Here is a 15,475-nt window from a genome sequence, read left to right on the forward strand (position 1 = left end):
TCCCTTAATTTTCTGTTGTAAAGTTTACTGAAATAGTCAAAATAATAAAAAAAGTACATGAAAGGCATTTGAAGTCAGCAAGATCAAAACAAATGTGAAATGTTTATGCCTGGATGTTTTCTGAAGTTTGGGTCTTTTAGAAGGGAAAAAATAAATCTCACAGAGATATGCAATGTAGGGTATTTTCTGAGGATTGTTTCCAACAAAAGTTGACTGCAATTGAAATTAAGAATTAGCTTTATCCTTTCCTGAGATGTGCTATTCTTTTGTGCTTTTGTTGTATCCCTCTACCAGAGACAACAGCAGACAGCCTGCAGACACTGCTACAGGAATATTACATCACTGACTCTAAAAAGTCTTTTTGCTGATGGGCATCTTAGATAAATACCATCTCAGTTTTATAGCCTCACATTCTTATCTTTCCTACCTTCATGGATAAATTCACAGCTTTCAGGGAATGCTTTTGACAGAATACAGATCAAACTGGGGAGAAGTGGGAATTCAGATTTCTGCCATGCTGGTTTTTTGTTCTCACTGGCTACTGATGGAGCTCTGTGAGGTTTCTCTGGTCCTAAAGACACTGACACCATAATTGTATGCAAGAAAATGTTGATGCTAAATTGTGGAGACAGACTTGCAGGACTGCTTTGTGTCAAAGGTTTGTGGTGTTCACTAGGAGCAGAGGGCTAGAAATGTGGCAGTTTTGCTTAATGTGTTTGGTTTTCATCCCTTCGTTGTTTGGAGTCCTACAGAGAAGAGCTGCAGAGACTAAGCACCCATCAATGAAAAGCTATTTATAATATCTGAGGTAGTTTAAGCTTTATGCCTCTGCTGGTTTGAGACTCTGCTCTTCACAGCAGCTGCCAACAGCTTCTCCAGCTCCCTGTTGAAATAAAATCACTTTGTCAGCACTTGCCTGTCAACGATTCTCTGTTAACAGCAGCAAGTAATTCAGTACTTCAGGAGCCTTGTTTAGATTAGCATCCATGAAACTATAACTTTTGGTTATTTTGGCGTACTCCAAGTCACGCATTTTATATTTTTTATTCAGAATTCATAGGTTGTGTCCCCTAAAGTATTTTCTTCTTTCTACAGTCCCTCATGAAACCTCCTTGCAGACAAATGTCCACAGAAGCCAACCCAATCACATAAAATTGCACTGAAGGACAGATTTTGGCACACTGTGAAAAGTCAGTCAGGATAGCTGGAACAATATAGAAGCTAAACCAGACATTTTATTTACCACACAGGCAAATTGCTCCAATTTGATTTACGAATTAAATCAATTTCCAGGCTGGGATAGGATTTTCTAACAAAAAGGGATGTATGTTCCCAACACAATGCTGTCCTCTCCTCTTTCTGCTTTAGTCCTTAGTGTATGTATATGTGAATGGCAGCAGTGAAAAGCAAAGTTGTGAGGTATGAAAGAATGATTCCATTATCTAAAGTTTTACAATTGCTGTGTTCTCATATCAGTATTCTCTGCCAACCCAGGGTGCTTGGCTAATATCCGTGTACCTTGGGTATCCAGGTACACAGAACAAGAGGCAATAGGCAAAAACTGATGCTGTTCCACCTGAATAGGAAAAAGAACATTTTTACTGTGAAGGTGACCACGCCCTAGAACAGATCACCCAGAAAGGGTGTGGAGTCTTCCCTCACTGGGGAATTCAAGGAACCATCTGGACTCAGTCCTGCACCTGTACTCCCAGAATGACCCTGCTTGAGCAGAGAGGGTGGCACAGTGGATGGCTCACCGTGGCCTTCCCTTCCAACCTGATCCATTCTGTGATTTGTCATAACTGTTGGTCTGCAGAATCTCAGGTCTGAATGTAGTTTTAGTGGGCTTGTCCAACACTGCATCTATCCTGACCTGTTCCCAACCATTTGAAGATAGTTTTCGTATTTCCTGTGCCTTTTAGTTAAGCAAAAACAAACTGACAGCAACTAAGAAAACATATGTCAAAAGACAGAAAAAGTAAAAGGTAGTTTTGAAGTTCTCTGCCTACTCTTCTAATTCAATCAGTCCTGTGCATGTGGTAATAAATTAATCAGCTTTCAGTCATTTATGTATTGACATTAAAAAATACTATTAAGGGCTCATTGGATCTGGAAATCAGTTTTGGAATTAATAAGATAATCTGTTAACTAACAGAGGCTTAAAAATCTCAAACATCGAATGCTATAAAAAAAGTGAGATGGTGTTATTTTGCTTAGCAAAAGATAACTCTCAATAAAGTTAAAAACAAAACCAAGATTGATATTTTGATTCTAAATGTAGGCTGGGATGAAAAGGATGTGAAGAGAAATAATGTTAGATCAAAGAGAACTGAGAATATTCAACCATTCCAACTGTAATAAAATGGACCTCAAGTGCTGTTTTACTGTAGATAATACTTTAGTGAACTGTGAAACCAAATACTGATAAAGAACATAAATCCTTATAGAGAATGGATAAATAGCAGAATAACACTGCCTCTATTTCAAAAGCTGTAACATATTAGAAAAGAGCAAGAGAGGAAAAGAACAAAGGTAGAGATGTCCATGAGACTTGCTTGCTCTCAAGATGGCACAACTCAGCACTTACAGGTATCTACAAGAGCAGAGGAACCTCAGCGTGGAGAGAGTCAGACTTTGCAGCAATTTCAGGTGCCAGTCAGGAACATTAGCCCAGGCTGAATCTGTGTGGTGAGACACCTGCACCTGAAGGACCAGGACAGCTCCACCAGACAGAGGAGAGGCTCAGCTCAGCCATGTCACTACCCAGGCCAGGCTCAGGAGTCCAGGCTGCTGCTGCCACTCTGAGCAAGCAGCAGGAACTGCTTAGAGGCACAAGCTCAGCAGTACAGCCATAGCCTGGCTGAACGGGGACTGGCCCCACTGATGCTCCAAAATCAGCCTGGGATCTCACAAACCAAAGGTTCACCTGGGAGAACTTCAGGTGTTGACCATGCTGTGCCTGCTTTAATTTACATTTTCCCTAGTAGCTATGATGCTAAGCAATGAGGAGGTGAGAAAGATAATTTTATTCAGTTTTTTTTAAACTATCTTCGTAACTAAAAATGAAAATTCATTCTAAAAATGAATTTCTTTGGGGATTAAATGTTATAAACATGTTTGAATCAAGAAGGACATTTAATTCCTGTAAATCACAAATGATAAGCAAATATAGCTTGCATGAAGTGTGGCTTGCATAGCTTTCACTGGAACTCAGATTTCTACCTCCCACAAGACTGAAATGTTTGAGTTATGAAGAATCTTGTATTTTGGCAATATCTGTATAACAGATATTTCTTTCATCAGTTCTGTGTATTGCATTAGTAAATAAGAGTTACTCCTTAAGGGAAATTCAGAGTTTTTCTTTCAAAAGCTGTCATGAGAATCAAAGAGACTGACTGTACAAGTGATTTAATTTTTTATTACTTATTTGCATCACTACAGTCTGACTGTTTATGAAATTTGATCTACAATGAAGAGAAAATTTACTTTGTGTGAGACTGTCCAAGTGATTTCCTGCTGGGAACTCAGTATTTTAGCTTTGCCTAGGCAGTGTCAGCAGGAGTCAGCATTTCACTGGGTGTTTTTTCACAAGCAAGAAGTTTAACAGAAGCAAGAATTTATCAGTGATAAGAACATCTATCTGATCATCCTGACATTATCAATAGATGCTAGAGGAAATAAATACCGTGTGGTATTTCATACATGGACATTATATGCTTAAAAAGATGAAATAAATCAATCTTAAAGCATTATATTGAGATTTTTTTTTTTCATAAAAGGTGAAATTGTTGTTTGGAAAACATGGATCATTCAAATTTATTATTGGTTAATACATTTTAGCTGGATAAACCTTTCTTTCTTTGGAAAGAAAGACATCCAGAACATCTTGCTCACAGTTTCCAAAAAGCCTTCACTTCCCTAATTTCAAAATTATTCTTTGTACCACCTAAAGCAAGGAGCCCAAGCCTATTTCTTGGTGACTGCAGGAAGCCCAGTGCTCCGGAATCTGAATGCTGGGGGATTTGCACGTCAGAACAGGAAAACTAAAAGAGGTGACTAAAAGATACAGTCTTTCTCCTGACCTCTCATCACAATTAAGGAAAGACTGAAACACTTCAACATATGAAGCATTCAACAGGCAAAATTGTTCTTTTCCAAAGAGAAACCCATATTATTCAAGTACACACATAAGCATCACATTTAATGCTATCAGATAAGGGGTAATGACATTCCTCCCTGCCAAAAGAGGGATAAGTGACTTTTTCATGTACCTGTGAGCTCAGAGGTGTCTCTGTAAAACCACTTTCCTCAGGAATTCAGTCACTGCCTCTGTTTCAAAACCCAGTAATACTCAAAGCATAAGAGTCCTTCAAATCTACTTTTCAAAGATTTCCATATTACAGAAGTAGCATGCTCCTTCTGTAGAAAGTAAAGGCATGGACCTTTCTATCTCTTCCTAGAATGCCTCTTCCTCATGAAGATCTTAAATCCCAGATACAAAGATAGAGCTAAAACATGTCCAAATCATCAGGGTGGTTAAGCCAGAGCTTCTTGAGGGAGGGAGAATGTCAACCTGTGAAGCAGCAACTCAACAAATCCCTGAAACTTCCTTTCCCACAGATGATCACAAAAAAAATTTTGCCAATGAGGAAAGACTTGGACTCTGATTATAAATTTCTTTCAGAGAAGGAAGTTGTGACCTCATATGTGTTGAGCAAAGCCTGAGACCTCCAAACATTTCTTGCATTTAGATGCAAAATCTCAGTTCCAATGAAATCATGGTCTAAATAACTCATCAAAACCTGAAAAGTAACATCACATTAAAGGTTAAAAGGCTGATGTATCTGGGAGTAAATGCAGGTTATTTTATTCCACTTATCATAGGGCAATAAGGAGCTCAGAGACTTTGTAGAAATGACAAGCCAGGCAGTTTATCTGTTCCTTAGCCAACTACTTAGCAGTGCCCATGGCCTGGCTCTGGCTGAGAGCACTGCAGCAGCCCAGAGGGCTGGAGAGAGAGGGGAGCCAGTACTGTTGTTCGCCAGAACTCCTGCTAACAAAAGAGCAATGCTGAAATGAATTTGTATACTAATAATGTCTCTTGCCCTCATCACCTCACGAGAGTCAGCCTCAATGGAACTCGCTGACAACGTGGTGTCTCAAAATATTGCCAATAACTTTGTATGACACCCTATTGCCACGGTAGTTAAATGTCAGCATGTGTCAAACCCATAGAACTGCTGTGTTAAATGTTCAATTACTCTTTAATTGGAGAAACTTATCTTCTCTGCCAGTGTGGATTATGAAAATGCACACAAATAAGTGTGATAATCACCAAACACTGACCTTTTTTAAAGGTCAATTTTGTAGCAGCAGAGCACAAGCAAATACACTATTGAGGGGAGAAAAATTGAGGTGTTATACAGTGGAAACAAGTAATTAGACTGTTCTCATGATGAAAATGCTGTTACCAAAAAAAAGTTCTGTGATATAATCACATATAGATATTCAATATAGGTGAAACTCAGCTAGCATGTCTTGTTCTAGATTGTTCACAATGGCTCTGCCTCCAATGTCACACAGTCAATAACTTTCAGATTTCTGGGATGGAAAAATCAGCTTAAGTAATTCACAGAGTGCAGTTAATCAGAGTCAGTTTCAAAGGCCTCGTGACCACTTCAAGTTACAGTGTTTGATTTTGCAGTCTGGTCCTGAGTCACACTGCTGTCTACTGGAAGCATTTGTCCAGGTCTCATTAACTGGAAGGAGATAACAGCTTTTATCTGATTAGATTTTTTTTCTAGGTACTTTTACCTCCCATGTTAGTATTATTTTCCCCCTTTTCAGTGCTATCCTAAAACCCAAATCAAAATAAGTAACATAGGATAGATGTAGCACACACCTTTCACAGAGATATAAAACATTGCTGCATCCTCTTACAGTATTCAAACTTCTGAAACCTGTTTCTCACTAAGTTCAAACAGTGTTATATTGTAACTGTTATATGTGGAACAGGTCAAAAAAACTCTGAGATGGTAAATTTCAAATTCATCTACTGCTATAAATTCCTTGGTTTAGTACTTGTGTAGCAGCTGCCTGTTTCTCCTGGGAACATGACTCTATGACCCCTCTTGAGATCAGTACTAACTTCCACATTGGCATCCACATGCAGAAGTGTCTGACTAACACCAAGCAGTTAAAACTTAATGAGGTATTTAAATTTAAATATGTAACCCCTCTTTTTTTTTCACCAATCTTTTTTCCTTAGAACATAAACTTTGATATTACAAGTCCGCAAGCAAGGAAAAACTAATTTCTACAGCAACTGTGATCCTTTTTTCTTCAGAAAATAAAACTCTATTCTACTGCCAGCTGCTTTTAAGGCTCCTGTCAAATACTCAAGTAAGTCACTCATGTCAACTTCCGTACTTTTTTCTGTTCTTTAAGACATTGAATCAGTAGGAGATGGCATGGGGACATGCTGCCAGCCAAGAACCTTTCAACTGGCTCATCTGACTACAGCCACGGTGTTAAAAGTCGCTGAGGGGAGGATTAGCATTTGGTGTTTTGCAGAGCCCGTGCAATCATTTCTGGTGTTGCAGAAGTAGTTGCAGGGATATGACCAGACCCTGCTGGGGCCAGGCATCTGTGCCGATTGCTGCGTGCTGGGCAGGCAGGAACAGGGAAAAAGATCTGGAGGGCGAGGACTCGATAGTCCTGCAAGGCCTGCTCTGAAGCTTCTTTTGCGAATCTCGGCTAAACGGGATCGAAGAGGGTTAAAGCAAAGCAAACCCCGCAGCCGGTCCCGGCTGGTTCCCTCGCCGCGGTGTCCCGGCGCCACCTCCCGGGGGCTGCGCTCCTCGGCGCCCGCACAGAGCCCGCGGCCACCTTCGGTCAAAGCAGTTTTAGCTTTCCTCTCTCCAGCACCAGTCAGGTTTCAACCACGTTCAAATACTTGCATTACAGAAAGCTATCCTACTGCTGAAAGATCATCCCAAAAATATTCTGCTCCCTTTTTCACTTTAACTCAAGAAAGTCACCCCCCCCCTTCATCCGCTCTCTGATCAAATGGTGCCACTGTTCCTCCTAGATTTGAAGGCTCGACCTCTTTGAAGTAGTCCTCATATTTTCCTTCCAGAAGCCTTTACTTGGTAAGTGGAGTGCCATATGGATGAAAAAAAAAAACCCAAAAACTACACCAAAAAGGAGATGAAGTTGAGGCACGCAATTTTCTGAATATTTTAGAAGAAGTGAAGGATATACAAATATCAATGTGTATTCATTTATTTCCACTCAAAATCAAGGCAGATAGGCTGCCTAAAAAAACCAATTTAAACATTCCACATAGGCATAGCTCTTACTGCACGAGTAAGTTATGGGCACTGCCAAAGACACTGTTCCTAGTAACAAAAAAGGTTTCACATACAAGGTTTTTTGAACTTCTCAGTTTATTTGAGTCAGAACAATTCTATACAACTATATACATATTTGAAGCATGGACTATCTATCTATTCTTCCTACATACAGTGAACTGGAATAATAACATGGGAATAGGTCCCAGCTAAGAAATATAAACACCCCTTGCAAGGTTATTTTGCTAATCTTGATCGTAGCCGTCGCTTGATGATTAGATGATCACTTTCTTTCTCTTTTGGTTCTACAAGGATCTGAAAGAGACGGATTAAAAGATGGTTATTCAGCATTTCTTCAGAGAAAAATGACATTCACCTTCTACACCTCTGTGCCTAACAGAATAGTTTCTTCCAGAATCTGTTTCCTGAGTTTTACCTGAGGACACTGGTGAATTTACCCATTCACCGAGAGGTAGAACAGGCCGGCCAGGGAAGTGGTGCCAACACCATCCCTGGAAGTGTTCAAAACCACTGTGGATATGGCCCTTGGCAATAGGTTGGTGGAGCTAACCCAGTGATGCTGTGTTAACAGTTGGGTTCAATGGTCTTGGAGATCATTTCCAACCCTAAAATTCCATTATTTATTACCTTTTTTTTGTCAAGGGTCTCCAGAACAGAGAAACAATCTTAGTGCATCACCACAAGCAACAAATTCCAAACCACAGAAAATCCCTTTTTTGCTGGAACAAATAGCCAAGTCCAAAGAAAAATATTATCTGAATGCAGCTCTCACTTCTAGTCTCTAATATTCATTTTCTGATACAGAAAGTGTTCAGAAAACATTTTTAGCTTAAATTTCTCTAGCTTTCTCTGACTTCCCCAGGATTCTGTCTTTCACCTTTTCTTTCACTTCCAAGCTCCTTAACTCATTTTGCTCAGCACTCCTGCCATTTTGTTCTTCCTCCTATGGACAGCACTTTGGGTTCTGCTGCATCCATTCACACAATTTACAGAAAATTCAATAGGCTATTCTAGTATGGGCAAACGCTTACCATAGCACACGGAATAAAGGAAGGAACAGAATGAAGAGGTGTACTCCCAACAGAGTAGAAGAACGCTCAGCACTACAGTTACTGTCTAAACCATAAAGTTGGATTTCTGAAACAATACATCAAACTCTGGCCTGCATGACTCTTAGACAGGTTTAGACAGAGGCACAAAATTAAAACAAATCCAGAAGGCCATTTAAGACTGTGCTTTGAAAAGCACGGATGTATCAACATGCTATTATGCCCAAATATCACCTGGGCATAAATGGAATTGAAAAATACATTTGGTGCTCACTTGTAAAGTTAACTGTACATGGAGACCTTTATTGTGTTTCAATTATGTAATTCCAAATCTGTGGATGCTTTCTGGTCTCTATTTCTGTTCTCCCTTTATGCTACACTTAAATGAACTGCAAAAGTACTGGAGAAACAAATTAAGACTTCATTGCTGTAGCAGAGAAAAAGTAATCTTCCACATCTACAAGATATTTGTGAGTCCAGATGTGAAGTTATCTCTATGATTGCTGTATCACCTATGCAGTCAGTCAGCAGTCAAAGAAAGGTGATAAAAAAGGAAAAAAAAAAAAAAGTAAAACAACAGAAAGAAAATACCCAAATGAATGGTTAGGTAGAATAAATATCTAAGTTGGTATTTTCAAACCTCTTCTGCAACTCGATTAGACTTTCAGATTTGTCTTTTTCCTCTAATAGTTAATTTTAATGTAAGATTACAGAAGAACATCATTGGTCAAAACAGGAATCTTAATCACTTACTGAAGAACTAGGGATATCCAGAGGACAAGAAATGTCAGTTGAATACAGCTTTCTCTTAGCTCGTTTTGGCTTGAGCTCATTTTCTTTGACATCTTCTGGTTCTGCAGACTTGGGAGAGCTTATTGTCTCAATAAGCTTCTTTGCTAGAAGACAAATTTTATCACAAATACGTGTCATGGTTTTGTGAACCTCAAAATTAATGAATAAAGTAGGCTTTATTAAAACAGTTTAAAAATTAAAGCAGTGTAGACCAAAATTTAAATATAAAACTTCAGAAATGGTATTTGACTACCAATTTTCTTTATATGGAAGCAGTTTTCCGTAGCTTCAGGTCCAAAAGCTTGAAGGACATGTTTAAAAGGCACATTAAAAAATCAATTAGCATTCAGATCTCACTTAAAGACAACTAAGTAAACAGGAGGCTTTGTGCTACAAAGAAGCACAGTGCAGTCAATTTTCCTATACCTTTTTATAGTTTTATCAAACTAGTACTAACTAGCTCGATAAAGAGAAAAGTATGTGCACTAGAAAACATAAAAATAAGAAAAAAGTAATACCCTTATACAAAGAGGGAAACCATACAGGCCACAGTAATAAAGGTTACAACACAGGACTCATTTGCTCAAATTAAAACGAAATTTTAAGTAGTCTGACTTTGGCTTCCATTGATAATATTAAATACTGTGCATGGGGAACCAATATGACAACATAATTTTTAAAAAATTTCACACAGTTATACTTAGACTGTATTATGTCAGATAATGTAAGATGTACTCTGCAGCAGGACAAGCTCTCAAGTTGATACAGGAGTTTATTTTAACTGTCCACATTAAAAATTACAAACTTTGTTTAAAACACAAATAATATGTCTTTTAGAATTGAATACTGGTGATTCCTTCTGCTCTCTGTAATTTTAATTTTTAACACACAATTACCTAGAGATCATTCTTACTGTAGGAAAGAATAAAGACATATCCTTCAAGCAAAAGTCCAAGCAATTAGTCTTCCCAAGGCTATACCTAAGCTTAACAAAATCCATGAATGCTCTATATTCAGTTTAATGAAGTCTTCCAAACATTTTTATGAGTCACTGGCTTTCAGATTCACAAATTAAAAAACATCAAAAAACATTAACAAAATTTCCACAGCAACAAGGGATTGTTTATAGAACAAGGTAAGATTTGGAGTTTGGATTAAGCCCTTGATTACTTTAGAGCAGCAGGGCAAATTTCTAAAACTGTCTTTACATGTAAGTAAGAACGGAGTAACTCCAACATTTTGGGCCTAACAGTTACCATGGCTTTTATGATAAATATGCAGATATTTCACACTTCATCTTTCATTCCACCTGGTTACATTTCATGATTAACGTAAGTTTTAGAATTACGTGATCCACACAACCAAGACAATATTTTCTCTGCCATTCTACAATGGCCAGAGAATAGGGAATAAGCCTTATTTATATTGTACAAACCTTTAGAGTGAATAATAGTAGGAGAACTTTGGAAAAAATCACCAAGTTTCTGCAGTGTCCCATCTTTCTTAGCTGACTTTTTATTTACAGTAGATTCTTGCCTTCTTAAGGGGTATTCTTTTCTAAGAGATTGTGCAGTAGCCATCTGTACAGAAATACAGGATCATTGTTTAAACTGAAAACTGACACTCATCAAGTTTCATTTAATTTTACTTTACTTTGTTATTTTCAAGCTGACACATTGAGCTTTGCTACTGACACCTTTGTTCAATTTAGTAATTATATCACTGCAGCAAGTAATGTAGACAACCTCATCTTACAGCTAGAAGAAAGAAAATCACCAAAGATTCACAAAATACATTTAAGAGCATGAGTTATACAGGAAACAGAAGCTGCTTTTTTTGAAAAAAAGGCAGATTCAAAGTTGTAGAGCATTTTAGTAGACAAGCTAATTATAATTACATTATATTAATTATAAATAAAAGAATCTGATGAGGAAATAAATCTCTCACTCACCCTGTGAACCTGCCCAGGTTACTACTATGGTCTAAAATAATATTTTTATAATTGCCATATATAGATAAACTTTAGTTTTACTTCAAAGGCATTGCCTATAACATCACATTTTAATAACATGGTCAAACTAGTCTTTTTAACTATTCAATATGCAACATCCTTCCACTTTGACACATTCTTGGCAAATACAGACCCTTTTGCATATAGAGCTTAGTAGAAAGACACCATAAATGTTGACGAATCCTACTGAAATACATAGATAAGGATAAGATATTTCTGCATAATATTATTTGCTCTTTTCACAAGTCTATCTTTACAGAAAAGGCTAAACTGACTAAAAAATTGCACAAAATCAAACCTTTTTTTTGTTGCTTGAGGAAGGTGAATCAGCCATAGGAGGTTTTGCATTTCTCTTGTTCTCACTTGCCACAAAATCCTAAAGAAAATTAGAAGAAATTATAATTTATACCAATGACCACCTAAACCAAAAGAAACAATTTTCTAGAACTGATCTGTAATCCCACAGATCAGAGCTGGAGACAGCAAGAAATGGCACCATCTGGGAAAGAGAAATGTAAAAGGTAAAGAGAAAGTGCAAATGAGGCACAAAGAGCCGGTCTGGATCAGCTGAATTCTATGACCTTACTCAACATGGGCCAGAGAAGCACCATTTGGGAGACACAGGGTTTAAATAATAGGCTACAGAAATCCCTGGGATCTCAGCAGAAAATAAGAAGTTACAGTTTTATAAATGATCAGAGTAATAAACTGAAAAGCTGCATAACAGATATTGTCAGTTGGTCAAGTTCACACCTCATTCATCTCTACACTCTTCCTTTTCCTTCTTGACTTGAGCATTTTAACTGTAACTGGTGAGGTGCTGCCCTGGTGCTTCACCTCCATCTTATGGGGTTGCAGAGGTGTGAACTGGATTTCCATCTCTGGTTTTGGGAACCGACTCGTTTTTCCATCCTCTGTGGACACTTCAGTAGAGTCCAGGACAATTTCAGAATGGTCCTGCAAGTATATGGAAATTGTAAGAAAACAAGTTTTAAAGTAACTAGGAGTTAAATACTATATAATACATATCACCCCTCATCTCCCAGTTGATTGCAAAGTAGGTGTTCTATTTTCCAGCTGTTAGCTTTCAGAACACATACAAACAGGAGTGAAGAATCAACTGCTGCAGAGTTTAAGCTTTATTATCCAAACCCTTTTTTTGTTACATTTTGAACTTTTTTGTATCTATGACCACAGAATTTTCCTTGCTGAACTCAGCCTGATATTTTGTTTCCAAGTAACTTTTCCTCAAGGCCAGAGACCCTTAGTGATTGTCTCCATCCTAACACTGCTCTCCTTAGGAACTAGGCAGTAATAGCAGCTTTTGTGAGAAAAGTATATTTCTGTAGCTTGTCTTTAGGGAGCTCTCTTTCCCTTCTAGAAAACTCCAGCTGTTACTCCTTACCCTGAAGGGTGAACCTCCTTCCTCTTGAAACGGAAAATGATAAAAGCTCATGGAAAGCCAAAAGCTAGTTCTCCAACAGCCTCTGGTGGGATTCTGTGAGGGAATCCCACCCAGAATCCCAGCACCACTGCTTTCCAGGAATGAAGCAGACTAATAAAGTTGCCCAGAAATAGTCTTTGTCATTAGCTAACAAAGCTACATACAGGTTTCCTACAGAGGAAGGAAGCAAACCCCAGTCAACCCTGTCATTGGTCACACATTTAAAAAAGCTTATAGTTTTTTTTTTCCCAGATGTCCAATGTAATCAGCCACTTCACATGCATCACTGAGAGGGCAAGATTTCGAGAGCATCCAGCTGACGTCAGATATAGCTATTCACATGATTACACTGTGCAGTTTTTATTCCTTCTTTTATGTACACTTCAAATACTGGCTTGGTTTTAAGTAAGATGTAAGATACTGTTTTGCTCTTATGAACTCCATTTGGGCTGGTTAATCACAGAATTATCTCAATACACAATAATAGGTGATATCATGAAAGTGGTTTGAGTTGAAATCCCCTCAACACTGACATAATCAAACTGAGATGACACTAGAAATAACATGTCTCCAAAATCTCTAGAACCTGGACTAGTTAACAAGTTTTTGCCTCAGGTGTAAAGATTCTATAACATATAAAGAGGTAATATTCATTTAACTAAAGTACTTATTTTCTGAGAGTAAGTGTGAAAGAATGAATAAGAACTCAGAACAGATGATACAAGTGAAGTACAAAGAAGTTTTGGGAGATTTCCAGAACTATATACAGAAATATATATTGAAAAAAACCAACAGAATTAAAAACATATCATTAATACATAAACAAACATACCTCTTTGTTTACAGACTGATCAATTTTATCCTGTCCTTCTTCAAGTAAAGGTACTTCTGCCAAAGACTGAGGTTTTTCCATCTGCTGTTTCATTTCCTTTATAAAGTCATCTTTTTCTGCCAGTTGTTTTTTTAGATCTTCTATGTCAGTTTTCTTATCCTAATAAACATCACAAAAATTGCCACAAATTTCAGGACTGTCAGAAGAAAGTAATATATATCAAAATCACCATTATGATTACTTGGTCCATGCAAGTTTTAGAACTGCAGGCAAAACCAGTCAGGTATCCAACAGAAAGCAAATTATTTAATGCCTCTCTGTAAAGTGAAGAAAAGTCTTTTAAGAGTCTGAGGAAACATAATGCAAAACTTTCTATTTTACTATACTTATTTAGAATTCAAAGTTCACCTCCCATTTGCTCATGAAGCTCTTGGTGCTGTGAAAAATACATCAAATGGGAGAGTTGTTTCAGATAACCAGTCCAAATTCACAAGTGTTTACTTGAACTCCTAAATATTTTCAAACTCCAGTTACTATTACAAATTCAGTTGCAAACAAATTTAAAGCTTTTCTTTTAAAATTAGCTGCAAATTGTTTCAATATGATAGTGTTTAAGAACATAAAAATAGAGCCAGAATGCAAAGAGCAACTGTAGTATTTTGCAGAATTAACGGGTAACAAAAAACCTTCAAAAATCACTCAGAAGAAAGAAAATTGACCTCTTCTGAAGCTGTTACTGCAGCCTGTTTCAGTCTCTCTATTTCTTGATCTTTTTGTATGGTGCTAGAAGCCAAAGTCTTGAGCTGTACTTCCAAAGCTTCTACTAGTTCATCTCTTTCTTCACGCCACTTTTGAAGGTTGCTGTCTTTCTCTACCAGCTGTGCAGCAAGTCTTTCCTAAATATAAAAAAAGGTTAGAATAGAACATCACTTCTACACGGTATCTGAACTCTTCTGCTAGTTTTGTTTTGCACAGTGAGTACTATTTTGTCGCTTTAGTAAACTAAAAAGCCTATGTACATCTTATAAAGCTCACATAGAACTTGTTTCAGTGCAAATAAGTGAAAGTAAGCCATGTTTCAATCAGAATTTCTGTATTTATACTCTTTGTGAAGAGAATTTTCGTTTTAGAACCACAGCTCCTGTTTGCTCACTGGAAGATTTTATTTACTACAATTTTTAGGCAAGAAAAGTCGCAGATAAAGTAAAAGTAGTTGTAAGCTCCTAACATCCTTCTGTACTGATTGCAGGTCCACAAAGGCATTGCTAACTACTTCTAGATGTAAATGCAGTTTCAGATTGAAGAGGTTCATACAATAATTTCATCTGATTAAAAAATTACAATCTTGACACTGTGCAGTAAACAAGGTGCCTTAGTTAATAATATCAGTATTCCCAGTGCTAGCAGATATTACCACACTATACTGACCAACTATTTTCCAAAGTAAGATTTCTTATCTTGTATGGAGCAATTAATTTAAGTGCAGGTTATTTATTGGTGTTTTACACATAAAATGAAATTTGAAGACCTCATAGTGAGGTGGTAGTGACAAAACAGGAAGGAACAGGCATGTTAACTTCCATTATGTGCTAAGATTTTTCGTTTTATGATCCTTCTATTCTTCCTTTTTCATACTGAAAACATCTCATCTAGGCTTTGTCATGTCAGAAACTAAGAGAACTGAAAAAGGCCAGCTACACTCAAGTGTCCCCACTGTTCAACACTTGACATGTGATTTACTCTGTACTAAAGACACCACAGGACACTGCTGAGACAAAGTCACTTACAATTTCTGCTTGTTGCTTTACATGGTGTTCTCTTTCCTCCACAAACTTTCTCATTTCCCTGTTGCGATGGTTCTCAGCCTCTTTTACTTGATTTATGAGTCCCATTTTTTCCTCGAGCCACTTTTTTCTATCAGTTTGATATTTGGCCTCATTTTCCTAATTTGATGAAACCAGAAATAAAACCGTA

At 37.5% G+C, this 15,475-nt stretch overlaps 2 protein-coding genes across 2 annotated transcripts in view; one reads left to right on the forward strand and one right to left on the reverse strand.

Moving 5' to 3' along the window:
- LOC136364475 (uncharacterized) overlaps positions 1-7,064 on the forward strand; it is a 10,307-nt gene extending 3,243 nt beyond the window's left edge. Inside the window, exon 4 of the mRNA XM_066324448.1 lies at positions 6,643-7,064. Coding sequence (XP_066180545.1) covers positions 6,643-7,064 — 422 coding nt within the window. The remainder of the gene's footprint in view (positions 1-6,642) is intronic.
- Positions 7,065-7,453: 389 nt separating this feature from the next.
- Positions 7,454-15,475, reverse strand: part of KIF20B (kinesin family member 20B) — a 30,334-nt gene continuing 22,312 nt past the window's right edge. Inside the window, exons 25-32 of the mRNA XM_066323862.1 lie at positions 15,289-15,444; positions 14,221-14,397; positions 13,502-13,660; positions 11,979-12,182; positions 11,524-11,601; positions 10,650-10,794; positions 9,176-9,318; positions 7,454-7,667 (exon numbers count right to left, since the gene is read on the reverse strand). Coding sequence (XP_066179959.1) covers positions 7,590-7,667; positions 9,176-9,318; positions 10,650-10,794; positions 11,524-11,601; positions 11,979-12,182; positions 13,502-13,660; positions 14,221-14,397; positions 15,289-15,444 — 1,140 coding nt within the window. The 3' untranslated portion in view covers positions 7,454-7,589. The remainder of the gene's footprint in view (positions 7,668-9,175; positions 9,319-10,649; positions 10,795-11,523; positions 11,602-11,978; positions 12,183-13,501; positions 13,661-14,220; positions 14,398-15,288; positions 15,445-15,475) is intronic.

This window comes from Sylvia atricapilla, chromosome 8 (genome assembly GCF_009819655.1).
Source record: "Sylvia atricapilla isolate bSylAtr1 chromosome 8, bSylAtr1.pri, whole genome shotgun sequence".
Lineage (NCBI taxonomy): Eukaryota > Metazoa > Chordata > Aves > Passeriformes > Sylviidae > Sylvia > Sylvia atricapilla.